The sequence below is a fragment of the Talpa occidentalis genome, unplaced genomic scaffold, assembly GCF_014898055.3.
Source record: "Talpa occidentalis isolate TD23 unplaced genomic scaffold, MPIMG_talOcc4v2.1 talOcc4.9, whole genome shotgun sequence".
In the NCBI taxonomy this organism is placed as follows: Eukaryota; Metazoa; Chordata; class Mammalia; order Eulipotyphla; family Talpidae; genus Talpa; species Talpa occidentalis.
The window spans coordinates 98,807,647-98,822,214 of NW_023605305.1; the positions used below are offsets into that span (position 1 = coordinate 98,807,647).

The 14,568-nt window shown below is 33.6% G+C and overlaps 1 protein-coding gene across 1 annotated transcript in view; it reads right to left on the reverse strand.

Moving 5' to 3' along the window:
• Positions 1–14,568, reverse strand: part of DPYD (dihydropyrimidine dehydrogenase) — a 743,206-nt gene that overhangs the window by 704,938 nt on the left and 23,700 nt on the right. Inside the window, exon 2 of the mRNA XM_037498291.2 lies at positions 7,660–7,770. Within this exon, the coding sequence (XP_037354188.1) occupies positions 7,660–7,770 (111 nt within the window). The remainder of the gene's footprint in view (positions 1–7,659; positions 7,771–14,568) is intronic.

The window sequence follows — 14,568 nt, forward strand, 5'->3', positions numbered from 1 at the left end:
ACCCAGAACAGACAACCATCCTCCTTTCAAATTAATAAAGTTGGGCCTCCCCGGTGGCACAGCGGTTGAGCGCTGGGTTGCGAAGCTGCCTGCAGCCTCTGCAGCCCTGGTTCGAACCCCGGCTGCTCCCCGGCCACCAGAGGAGGGTCCCACATGGCGCGCAGACCTCTCCTGCGACCCGCTGCTCCCCTCAGCAGTGTACTTAGGTCCTTCTGCCTGCTCTGCTCCCCGCTCTGGCTCTGGTGAATTCTCTCACCCTCCCGCACTTCTGACTGTATCCAGTGCTTGTATAAATAAATAAATAAATATTTTAAAAAATAATATATATAAAAAAATTAATACAGTTGGCTAAGAAAAAAAAAAAAACAGAGGCACTACTTACCTATAATAAAAAATTTTAAACTAAAGGAAAGCAAAATAAAAACAGGCTGATGGCTGACAATTACAAACGAGTTTAATTTGTATGTTATATGGATATGGAGTAAGTTGTGATCAGTCTCAAATAAATAATTAAAGCAAAGCTTTCTTGCAACAGCCTCAGGAAATCAAGAGTTAACACTTTTCTTCTTTTTACTCAATTAACATTTTATTACATATTTCTGCCTGGAGAATAAATCTCTGACAATATTATTCTATGTGTGAAATGAGACACCAAGAAAACACATACTTTCAAAGAGGAAGATAATATATGGCAAAACTCTAAAGTGCAGATGTAGCAAAGGATGTGACTTACTGATGAGATCACATGCATTTCTCTCAATGAAATAACGAAAGGACAGAACGTATAAATAAGTGCAATTATTATTCTATCCTCCTCATCACTGTTATTGTTTACACTACTTTCTGCTGACCTCTTCCAACTCATTCTCAGTACTTTCCCCTCACACTCTATACTTCAGCTATGCAGTAATGAAAGATGCTTTAGTACTTTAAGTTCAAAATTTATCTACATCTTAAGTCTTTCCAGCATGTGTTTTCCATTCTGAGGGGATCCCTCTTCTTTTTCTTTCCCTCTTTCATCTGTAGTTTCAACTTAAATTCTGTTTGCTCAAGAAGGTTAACCTTGAATCCTGAGAGCAGGTGACATACTTCAGCTGTAACTGGATGGTTGGTTGTACGGATAACCCATAACTGAGTTTAATGCCAATGACTATAAGTCATTAGGCAAGAAAAACTTTTGTTCCTTTCTCTGCAATTTAGCACAATGGCTGACACATATTAGGTCTTCCATTTATATCTGGTAATTAATGAACTTGCACAACTCAAATTTCAAGGAAATATATACATATATATATGACTCAAAATTAGGTAGAAAAAATTATCTGCAGTAGTGTATAAATATTGAAAAGTATGAAACATTGCTTTAATTCTTTTATATGGTATCTTAATGGCAGTAGCACTGGTTTACAATGCTGTATATGATTAAAAAACATGGGACCACATCTCTTCAGATATACTAATACATTAATTCTTTAACAGGATTCACTGCTATGGAAAGTAATAGTTCCAGTTATTGGATTAGTGCCCAAATATTGAAGAGATACTCCCTAGAATTCATATGTCATATATAAATAATGGAAACTAATCAATGATTTCATATTTTAATTACTGGTTCAGAATATAATTTGTATTCTAAAAGAAGTTAAGATTGGTCACATTTTCCTTTTGGAATCCATAACTAGAGCTTAAAGCAATCAAAAATGCCTTTTCATAAGCAGCTTTTTATTATGCTAAAATAGATGACTATGGGTCAGAATAATGACTCACCTGAATTGTAAAATTACAAGAAATACATATCGCTAAATGGGCCTCCCCGTGGCACAGCGGTTGAGCACTGGGTTACGAAGCTGCCTGCAGCCTCTGCAGCACAGGTTCTGTCCCCGGCTCTGCAGCACCGGTGCAGTGCCCGGACGCAGGGCGAGGGTCCCACATGGCACGAGAGCCCTTTCCTGCCGCCCACTGCTCCCCTCAGCATTGTATTTCATCTGCCTGTTCTGATCCCCGCTCTGGCTCTGGTGAATTCTCTCACCCTCCCGTGCTTCTGACTGTACCCAGTGCTTGTATAAATAATAAATAAATAAATCTTTAAAAAAAAGTACATATGGCTAAATGACCACAAGGCCAGATTTTAGACTCTGTTCTTAAAACATTTATATTTCTACTTACGGTTTTACATTCCGACAGGACAATTTTCAGGTAGTCATATTTCACATTATATTTTTACCTCTGTAAACTTTTCCCTCTGCTGAATATTTAAATCTGCACTTCCTTAGAAGAGTTAAATAGTTTCTTCAAGTTGATATCTGTCCTAACACACATACACCTAGCAGAAGTCATATAGTGATAACTTTTAACATTTGTTAGAAGTATGGAAGAGAGACTCTCCAATAAGATAATTTCAAAATACTTATTTAAAAAACAGTTTTTTTCTAATTGATTAAAATGTTCTTAATACATACAGCAGGACAATTGTTCTGAAAATATAAACAGTAAGCTATAGCAGATTAATGACTCAAAAGTTCCAGCAATACATCATGTGCCATCAAATTAGTGGGAAGTTAATATAATAAACAGGAAAGCCCACCCAGTTAGCCAGCCAGCAGATCTGGGGTCACCTATGCCATGCAAAACCATCTGAGTCTCTACTGTAGTTTGGTAATCAATAAATTTAAAGGTTCATGGGGAACATTCCTAAGTATTAAATCTGGCTGGTGGAACCTCTTTGATTGACAGGTGGTTTCAGGGCCAATCGCAGGGTAAGTAAAAGGCCTATGGCACAAAATGCCAGGAGGCACTGGCTCACAGGGTCCAGCAAGCACCATTCCAGCTTTCCAGCATGGAGTCCCAATGGCCTTGCCTGTCCTCACCCTCTTTTCTATAGTCACTCCTACTTCAAATAGAAACTTACTATGCCCTCTATCCCTAGCCCCACCAGACCTTATTTGAGAACTATTGGATGGAAAATGGTTGAAAATCATTAATGTTATAAATCCAAATTCTCTTTCTGAAAGAGATTGAGTGAAAACTATTACTACATGGATTTTATTCCTTAATAATCATGTAAACTTGAGAAGGTAAAATAGATCCAGTATAAAAGGAAAACTATAATGATAATTTCCAAAGTACAAAAAAAAAAAAAAACAACACACATTTGGAAGACAATAAGTCATATAGTAAAGGAAATATAAAACATTTTGGCCTCTCCTTCTTTATAGAACTCTCTTGCTATGTGCTCTTATAGTTCTTACCTCTCTCCTTATAGTGCTATTCAACTAAATTCTCATCTCTTCCGAACCTTACCATGCTGTGTCCAGTGCTAATGCGAGCTAAATTGGAGCCTGAAGCAAAAGGAAAAATGTGTTTCCCTATATACACATTTCAGAGATTTTTGTGTTTGATTACTGCATCTTTTGTGCTCCTCACCTCTTTCACTCATTTTACACTCTGCCTGCTCTTGCTGGGTAATTTTACCACCAAGCTTTAAATTACCCCCATATGTTCTGATGATACGAAACTCTTCATGACCATTCCTGATTCCTTTACACAGCTGCAACTTTTATAACTGAATAGGATGGCGACAAGCACACGAACCTCAAAAGACCCCCAAATGAAGGCCTTATTCTCTCAACTTATCCTATAAACAATTACATACACCTATAAAGTCAACTCCCAAGTCATATTTCTTTCACTTCCTAGCAGAAATTCTTACAAATATGTCTAATAATTGGCTGTGTTTAATTGCCTCTGCTTTTTATTTTCACTCTGGTTAAATTTCCTGATTTGTAACATTTTCTGGTCCTCAAAAATGACTAATGGAAAATGAGTGTAAAATATTTATGTAATTAGGACATTTCAACATTTTCAAAAATGGAAAAAATAAACAGCAGTTATGGAACACCTGCCTAAAAGATACTGGAAATAACTGCTTCGTGCTTCATTAACCAGTATAAACACATTTGCCAGTTTAAATCCCCTACTGAATTCAGAATTTCCAATTAGTAATAGAATGGCATTAAACTGCCAAGGGAAGGAATTTCTGGGTAAAAAAATTCAGAATTACCATTTTACCATTCTTAGGGCACTTCTATAGGTCAAACAGATACTTATTTTCCAAAAAGCCTATAATTCATTTAGTTACACCAAATTTGAATTTTAATAGACATATCAAATGGTTTATCTTGCAGATTTCATTCATCTTTGAGTATCATTCAATACCGTTCCTGAAATATAACGTGTCAAGGACCAAAGAGGAAAGAACGAAAGAAGTTCAATAGGGAGCAAGAACTACACAGTGGTTCATGAAAATCTTTTTCTCTGGGGCTTCAAAAAAAACCACAGTCCACATCCCAGATACAGATAATGCAATGAGTTTAAGGCACCGTTTATCTGAATCAAGTAAATACATAAATTTCTGAAGTCAAAGCAAAATAGTTAAAAAGTCAATCAATCAATAAAACCTTTATAAAAAAATTGGCTGAAAATGTAACACTTTGTCTTCAGAAATAATGTAAGATTACTAGTTACAAATCTGACAACCATTATAATCAACATTTTCCTTAACTCTGATGTCTCTATTCTCTCATAATCTTATTTATCTTTTCTAAGGAGGCCAGGAGATGAACCCATAAGGACACAGTGGATCCAGATGATCAGAAATCCAGATCTGGCTATAACACCAAGTAATTGTTATGAGTTTATATAAATCTTTTAATATTTTCAGCATAGCAATTTATAATCAATAAAAGGGGGAAACAAATTTATGTGACAACAAATCTGTGTGACCTTTGCATCATGGTCAAAATCAAAAACAATATGCAAGGTATTTTGCATCCTCTGAATTGAAATAAAAGCATTGCAAGGGAACTGTGTAACACTAAATAAACAAAAAAAAAATGCTATGTTTATGTCTAGTATTTAAAGAAAATGTAAAAGAAGGGTCTTATTCACTCAAGCATTCATTCAACATACTCAGTGACACCAATTATATGCTGGAGACACAGCTTATGAAACATGATTAAAAAAAAAAAAAACCTTCATTCCTAGACTATATCCCACGGAGAAAAAAAGATTGACAATAAACAAATCAATGCATGAAAAACAGAACATATCAATGATAAGTGCTATGAAGAAAAATTAAGCAAGGAAGTCTAAGGAGAGGTAGGTGGAGAACAGGTTGGAGTTTTAAATAGAGCGGCTACAGAAGGTCTTGCTGAGGTGACAATTGTATAACAGAAATTGTGCAAACTCCAAGTGAGCTGGAAAACCACAGAAAAATCTGAGCACAGGAAATTTAAAATTATTCTTTAGCTATATTACTAAGAAGAGATTACCAGGAAATGAGTATAAGTATGGAAACCTGCTTTAAGGCAATTGAAATAATCCAAATGACAGACGATGGTGATGGCTTAGAAAGGTTGGTAGTGGTGGAGGTAATGAAGAATAACTGATGCTGGATACATTTGAGGACTGCTCCCACCCCTCCTCTTTATCTCAACAAAAGTTGAGATAAAATATGAAATGTAGGACTAATATTTTTCTCTAAAGTGAAAAGACAGATGAACACATTTTGGAGGTAACATATAATTTGGACTTGGAACATGTTAAGTTGGAGATTCCTGTTAAACATCTAAGTGAAGATGCCTGGTTATAGAGGTGCAGCATTTAAAGAAGTGGTCAGGGCAAAACATAAATATGCAGGAGTCATCTTTCCAGAGAAGTTCAAGTGAGGAAAGAGAAAGAGATCTGAATAGTTTTGGGCATTCTGATATTTAGGAGTGAGAATATGAAGAATAACCAACAAAGAAAACAAATCCCTGTTCTTCAGACCACCCTAAGTCTACAGTATTTTGTTATGGCAAACAACAAAGTATTAATTGTTAGAATGTTGTTAAAGAGAATGTAAAATTGCTTTTCTAGGAATTTGTGACAATATTTACTGAATGGGGAAAGCGTATTACACTGCATCATTTCAATACCAAAAAAAAAAAAAAAGTAAAGTAACATCCTCAATTATAGGATAAGATTATGGAATAAAAATGTTTATTTCATAAAGTAATAATATCAACAACAACTACCATATAAAACACTGTATGTCAATAATTTAAAAATGTGTGAATGAAATCTTAGAAAATTTATTTGGAAGATAGTTCTCAAACTTTTAAAATGAGAGATTTAGACTTGAGAATCTTCAAGAGCTTTTTAAATTTGAAAATTACAAGATTCTTCCTTTAGTGCCATTCAATTGTTCACTTCATCATACAGGATCTCTTCCTTGATCTAATTTGGACAATATTACTGTCCTTCCAGAGACATCTATTAGAAAGGTCATGGTAGAAAGCAAAGCTCACAGAACTGGAACAAGGAAACTAAATTCCAAATCCAGGTCTGTAATTAGGTGGTTGAACGAGCATCTCAATTCATATTGTGTCTTTCTATTTCATTTTTCACTCAAAAATCTCTGCTGTAGATAGCTAGTGACAAAAAAAATCAGATACAGATATGCCCATGCATACACAGCCTCAATTCCCATTCTCTAAGAGTTCATATGTAGGAAGACTGAAAGAAGTATGTGTGTGTGTGTATATATATATATATGTGTGTGTGTGTGTGTGTGTATCTTAAGTATGTGTGTATATATGTGTGTGTGTATATATATATCTTAAGTATGTGTATATATATATATATATATATTTTAAAAAAAACTGAAATTATACATAACAGTACACAGCATACCCAAAGAACCAAAAGAGCTAGTATTGAACAAGCTAATATTATTAATTTACTAATGAAGTAATTTGGGGGCAATTAATGTTGGCAAATCAGGTATAAAGGAAATTACTTTCCAAATCTAAAGATTTATATCCCCTTAAAACAGTAATTTGAATATTGCCTTAAAGGTTACACCTAATCCCCATCCATGGCCTCACAGTCCAAGCTCTGCAGTGACCACATAAGCCTGGATAAATAAGGTTCTAACAAGCAACAATCTCAGAGATACAGTGTTTTGTTCCCACATATGTGAAAATATCAGATGCACATCTAACTGTTCATATGTTCCAAAAAAATATATCTGCAAGCAGTCTGTATAATCCCTTCTTTAGTTGTATTATATCTGTAATACGGAAACTCTTCTGTCACAAAACTACATCATCATATAAAATAATTTTAAGAGAAATTTCATACATGTTTAAAAAGAGCAATTTTGCCTCTGAACTAATTTTACATATTTTTTTAAGATTTATTTATTTGTTTGTTTGTTTGTTTATACAAGCACTGGGGACAGTCAGAAGCATGGGAGGGTGAGAGAATTCACCAGAGCCAGGACGGGGAACAGAATAGCCAGGAACCCAAGCCAGGGGCCGGGGATCAAACCAGCTCTGCAGAGGCTGCGGGCAGCTTTGCAACCCAGCACTCAACCACTGCACCACCGGGGAGGCCCTGCACTAATTTTATATAATTTTAACTACTTCCATAGATATTCAAAGCAGTAAAATCAGGCACACTTTTGAGATTATTCAAGTATAAAATATTTAAAATAAGAAAAATACAGCTACACATTATGCATAGTTAGTTGTATTTTTAAGTACATGAAAAATCTTATCTTACAATGTGTGGAATAAGATATTCTTCAGCATGAAATCATAAGTTAGTGGTACTTACAAAGCAGTTCTTATCAGGATTCCTTTTCCAATGTTTCTTGTCTATTTTCTTGGCCGAAGTGGAACGCAGAGTTGCATGAGTTTGTGTTTGAGGATTTAAAGCCAGGATACTCTAAAAACAGTACAAAAACAATATATAAACATAGATTGACATTAAAAATATTCAATTTTTTATTTTAAGATTACGCATAGTGGCAGCAAAGAATGATTTAACTAGGAGTGTATACCCTTATTATACATGAGAGAAAAACAAGATTACATGTGATCTAAACAAACTGGAAAAATGATCCAAAATTACCAAAATGGTGTTGAAGGAAAATAAGTGAGAAAATCCTGCATTTGTTTAGGAAAAAAGGAATCCAGCATGGGAAAATGCTGACAAAACAAACATTAATATGGAAAAAGTGAAAAGGACGAAACTATTTTTAGGAAATAACATAAAATAAGAAATAAACTGAATGAACCAACAACATGCCTCCTCAATTAGTTACCTCAGCTTACATTAAAAGAGTTACACTAGAATACTCTACCAACAAAGCAGAAAACAAATTCTTCTCAAGTGTACAAAAAACTCTTTCTAGGGTGTTTTTCATACACTTGATGCTTGGCCACAGAGCAAGCCTCAATGAATTTAAAAAGATCAAAATCAAACCATGCAGGGTAGTTTCCATCACAACTGAATAGAATGAGTTACAATAGAAACAAATTTGGGAAATTCGCATACAACATAGATGAACACAGTAAACATCACATTAACTAAGAGAAGCCAGTTACCAAATAACACAATGCATGACCTTATTTACATAAATATCCACAATGGGCAAATCTATAGAGACAGAAAGTAGATTAGGGGAAATGGAAAGTGACTGTGAAAGTGTATATTGTTTCTTTTGAGAGTGATGAAAATTGATTGTGATGATGATGACACAATTCCATGAATAGACAAAAAGCATTTAAATTCTATATTTTATATGGGTGAACTGTGGGCTATATGAATTGCATCTCAAAAATAAATAACCACTAAATTCTACATTCAGTGTATTTCACTGGCATAGTGTATTCACTCAAATAAACATTACTGGGACTTTTTCTATTAGGCCAATAAAAATGAGGTTTATTTTTAGTCATTTTTATATATAACACATGGTATTTCTTCAATAGATCAACTTAGATATCTGTGTCTTCAAGACAACAAACACACAATAAAGTTAAGTTTTAAAAGGTTTATTCCTTAAGAGGAACTAATGTCAAAGCAAGTCATTAACAAGAGTCAATATTAGAAAATATATATAATACCATTTTATACCAAAAAATGAAAACATTTTCTTATAAAATAAATGCAGTTTTTTGCTTTCTAGTTATTCAACTTAAACCATTATTAATTCATATGTTAATTCAGACTGAAAAATAAACAGATGACATTTTTCAAAGTATCTACTGTGGCCAATATTTAAAGAAAAAAAGCCAAAAAACTGAGTAACGTACAAGAAAAATGGCTGTTTTTATTTTAGTTTTTACTTCCACAATCCATATTGTGACAAATGATTATGTTTATCTATGTCGGCATAGTAATATAACTTTTGAGAATAAAATTTCTGAATGCAATTTATTGGCTGCTTATCACAGTAACTTTTCTTTTACATAGCGTAAGTAGAAAGTATAACATAACATGAAATATTGGGTTAACCTTTTGCAAAAAGGCAGTGAGTAGAATTCAATGGATCTTGGGTAAAAATAAATTGGATTGTGGAGAATGGTTACCAAGGATTTGACTTAATAATATCCCAAATGAAAAGTGATATAAAATAAAAATACAGGACATGAGTGGTTGAAAGCTGTTAAAAACAATTTTCCAAAGCAAGACTTTTCAAAACTAAAAGTCAATATCATCAATAACTAAGCAGCTGGCAGAATAATACAAGAGAGTTCTAAATTGCATTCTTCCTAAGAAATGACCAAAGCTGGGTCCTTACAGGGTCACCGGGTCCCTTCTCTGGATAAATTGAGCACTTTAAGAGGCCTGTTAACCCTTTCAGATATAGGGCAAATTACTTATAGAGGGAGATTTTTTTCCTCATGCCAAAAATTGACCTTTGGCTTTCCCAATCATTTTCAGTAAGACAATAAAAATGTACACTGGTGAATCCTGAGGCAGAAAAATAGAATTTGATAACATTTACGGCACTAATTTTATCTAGTTTAAGAAATGATAGAATATGATACAAAGTCAAGCAAATATGAGATCAAATCAGAATTACGTGTTGTCACTGTATTGCTTGTCAATACTATTCTGGAAAGGGTTTGGAATGCCACAACATAACACTAAAATTCTGTATCTGAGCATCTCTGTACCACAGAAAACACAAACAGTAGCCTATATTGACTATAATCACAGGCCCTCGTACACAAATAAAAGCACGAAGTGTTAGTCCAAAACTATTGGAAGTGCATTATTTTTTTTTAAGAACTTGAATTTCAATGCAGGAAGCTACTTAGCCTACATCTCCTCTTTCTAAAATGTGGCTGCTTTCCATCACGATATTGATTATCCAAACATAATGCACCATTAAGCTTCCTTCACCCTTTGCATTTTAAATTACAAATGTTCTCTCTTCAGCACTAGGCATCACTTACTATAAGGCTATGCCATTAAAATGCTAACACCTACACTGACAGCTTAGGTAGACAGGCTGAACAAATGAATTAAATTTTGTTTTATTTAAATTATTCTAAAACTTAGTCTTTGCTGTCTTATCCTGAATCCTCTGAAAGTTGTCTTCTACTTTGCATTTTATCAGGTATTGGAAACAATAAACACCATGCTTTTCTCATTTTTTTTTTTTTGTAGTTGGGTATAAATACCTTGTTTTAATAAAACACTGTACTGTGCTGCCATTTTTTAACTCAATACAACAGAATTAATTATTGATTAATGCTTTGGTAAGTATTTAATGCTTGGCTCAGGCAACAATCTAACAAATGCTGATCAATGGAGTACTGAAATTTTCAGTATTTACTTGCTTAAAAGTCACAGCCTCAAGTTCACAAGCCCCAGTCTTAGTTAATTATCCCACCTTTCTACATGTTTATCATTAGTCATAGTGTAGGGTGAGTTTAAGTATCTTAGAAATTTACAAAGTTGCTTGTCTTAGCATGTCTTGGAAAAGTCAGAATTAATATACTCAGTCTTCTGTTGGGTTGAGCAGAAGAGAAGAGATTTTCATATCCCAGGCCCATATGTGAGATAAAAACAACCTTGAAAACCCATGGTAACAAGTCCTGCTCACAGACTCTCACATTTTTCTAATCTCTTTTAATGCACTTTTTTCTTTAGCCAGGTTCAGGCTTCAACAAAAATTATGAAGGGAGAGAATTAATGAAGATTATTACATTGCAAAAAAGTTCACCAGCTCACTGGATAATTAAGAAAATTTATATTGCAGAATTTATGCTTTTTTCATATCAGAAAAATAGTCATTTTATATCAAAATCTGGTTAACAGAATTTGGCCTCAAAGCAAACTTGAACTTAAAGACCTTTTTTAACTAATATGAAAGGAACTATGATTTACCCTTAATCTATTAACATTTGTGTGTAAGATGCAATCATTTACCAAACAGTGGTGTTTAAAAATCCAAGGGTCATTTCAGTTCAAGAGAGGCTAAGTGCACACAGCATGCTAAAAATAACGTAATCCTGGCCAACAAAGAAAAAAAAAAAGCTGGAAAAAAAAAAAAGACTTGAAGGGAAATGGAATCAAAACCAAAGGTTATTTAGATCAGATTTTTAAAAAATTGAATACACTAAGCAAGTAGCAAAATTTTCAGTTTCATGAAATTGTAATAAGTCAAAGATTGACTAGTTGCTCTTCATCTATGTGGTTAACAGTTAATGGAAACATACATAAGCTACCAGCTGAATATTAGGAATAAGAACTAAAATGACAAATACTGACTTACCAATTTTGGAATTTTATTAATTGAAAGAATTGTCTTAAGACAATTTTTCTCTTAAGAAGAATAACACTGCTGTGCAGGGAGTCTATGAGCTGGAGGATTGGAATATTCAAAATCAGGAAAATGCAACATTTGAAAAAAAAATTATTATGTTATGAGTCAACCTTTTCAACTCTCCTTGAATTTTATGTAGTATTCACCACAGTTGATGTGTCCTATTATGCAGAAACTCATCTGCTTTGGTTCCCTTAACATAATGACATGAACACTTTTTTTTCTATACACTATCTTTACTGTTGAGAATTTCATTTCCCCTTTTGACTAAATGACTGCAGCCTGCCCCTCCACTGATGACTTTTCTGCAGCTGACTTTTATATCTGCTTTTCCAAACCCTCAGATTTCTGCCTTGATCTACAGTCTTCCACTTCACTAGATGCTTAATACCCCACTTGCATGTTCCATCATTGTTTTGATTTCTTCACATCAAAAAACAATGCATTACCTTATTCCTCCCAACTTTTAATTCCACAAGACTTCTGTCAATAATACCACCACTTCTCTAGTAAAATTCAGACTTCATATTGTAGCCATTCCCACTATTTTTTTTTTCTTTAAACCCTTACAAAGTTAGTCACCATTAGTCACATTTGGCCTATCTTTTGTATTTCCTTTTTCTCCAAACTACTGCAGATCCTTACTGCAGTATGCTTGAAACTTAATATTGAATTAACGCTCTCCTAATTGAATTAGTCACCTTAAGTTTGAAGTTCTCTCTTATATGACAAATATCACTCATGCATACATATGAACCTACATATAAATGTGTGTGCCAGCTTGCTCTTTCTCTCGCTCGCTCTCTCTTTCAGACACACATCTTTAAATGACTCTCCTTTATAAGGATAATACTAATAAAAAGCATCATCTTACTATTCAATCTGGTACCTGTCTATTATTCCAACCTATCTCTACTCCTACCTATTTGTTGTTTAGTCAATCCAACTTCCATACTTCTGCCTCATCACTGCCTGTATATCTAGGATGTAGTCATGTCATATCAATTTTAGTGCTAACTTTTCTTTAAATTCTAACTAGAAACATTTCCTCCAACAGATAGGAAGAACCATCCCTGCATGCTAAATTATACCCATGTACTTCTAGAAAACCTACTGCTACTGTCATTCATTGACACAATAGGTTTTGATATCAGTAATTATTGATATGTATGTCCTCTCCATCAAACTGGTAGTAAAACCCTTAAAAGCAAGAACAGATTTTATACATCCTCCTGTCCTCAAAATGAAGTATTACATTTCATTAGTGAAAGTACACAACAAAGAAAATTGTTAATGAGAAAAATTCTTTAGCAAAACAGCAAATAACTTCCAGTGAGAATAGCACTTTCATGCTGGTGAAACAAAATTCTGTTTTCTTTTTAGTGTTCACTCTACTGCAGAGGACAAATGGAACACTATTCGGTACTTGTCAGCCGTTACAAAGATTTCAGGCCATATAATCATTAACTAATCCAAAAAGGGAGGTTAGTGTTCCCTTACTTTCGTTCAAGGTTTAATCATGCAACTCTCTTGCTGAAGCTGCAATGAAACACGTTGAACTGAACTTTGCAATCTGTGGTAACATAACATCAGCAACAAATTCTGACAAGAAAAAACATATTTCTTGTTATCTGTTCTTAACATACGCTAGGGTCAAATTTTTGCATTTTACTTACACAACTCACTTTCAACATATTAAAAGACATGGTTCCAACAAGAAAAGAAGTTGCACACTACTAGAAGAAATACATGTGAAAAATAAAAGCATTAAACAATGTACACAGAGTTATGCATACTGCTATGTGAGCCCAGAAGATGAGTGTTGGAAAAGTCAGATTTGAAGGATGTGTTTTTTTTCTTTATTTTTCTTTGATGTTTCTATTGTAATCATTAAAAAGGAGATCCTTTAAAAAATCTTAACATAAAATATGATTTATGTACAATAATAAATAGCTGGAAGGCACCTAAATCAATGACAGGAAAAATTAAACTATTATATGCCTACAGTAGAGTAATACATACAGTGAACTTTGAACAATGTAGGAATCAGGGTTTCCAGCCTCCATGAAAGTTTGAGTATAACTTTGACTCCCCAAAACATAACTGCTAATTGCTGGCTGTTGACCATCAGTCATACCACTAATTTAAACAGTTGAACAAAACACATATTTTATATATGTATTACATACTGTATCCATACAATAAAATAAGCCAGTGAAAAGAAAATATTATTAAGAAATTCATAAAAGGATCATTATAAAAGTCCTCATTCTCATTATCTTCACATTGAGTGGCTGAAGAGGAGGAAATGGAGTTGAAAACAATCCACAAGTTGACCCGTGCAATTCAAACCCCTGCTGTATCTATGGCCTTACCACACAGAACACACCCGATTTAGTCAAGCCCAGGTTGTTCAAGGGTCAACTGTAACTATAAAAATCATGTTTAAAATGATATTTACTGTTATGGAGAAAGACTCTTAGTATCATGGGAAATTTTTTAAAGAACATGGCAATATTGCCTGAAATAAGGTCATTCTATTAAAAAGATATAATTTTATGTATTAAACAAATATTTTCAAAAAATACAAAATTCATATATATAATTGCTACTTGTCACTTTTCTTCTCTTAATTAATAAGTGATATATTATGTTTTTAAATAATGCCTGTAGAAAATGGTCTCCATCTTAAAAGTAGGTTTAGCTATTGGAAACTATGCAGTATGAAGTCAGATCTAGATATTTCAATTCTTTAATGAACATGGCCTAACAATTACAACTCTGGGTCATAAATATCTCACTTTAAATTACTTAAATTTAAGCCTAAATAAAATATAAAGACTTGATGCCTCTTCTACTAGTCTTGGTTATAAACAAACACTACTTAACCTAAACTGGTT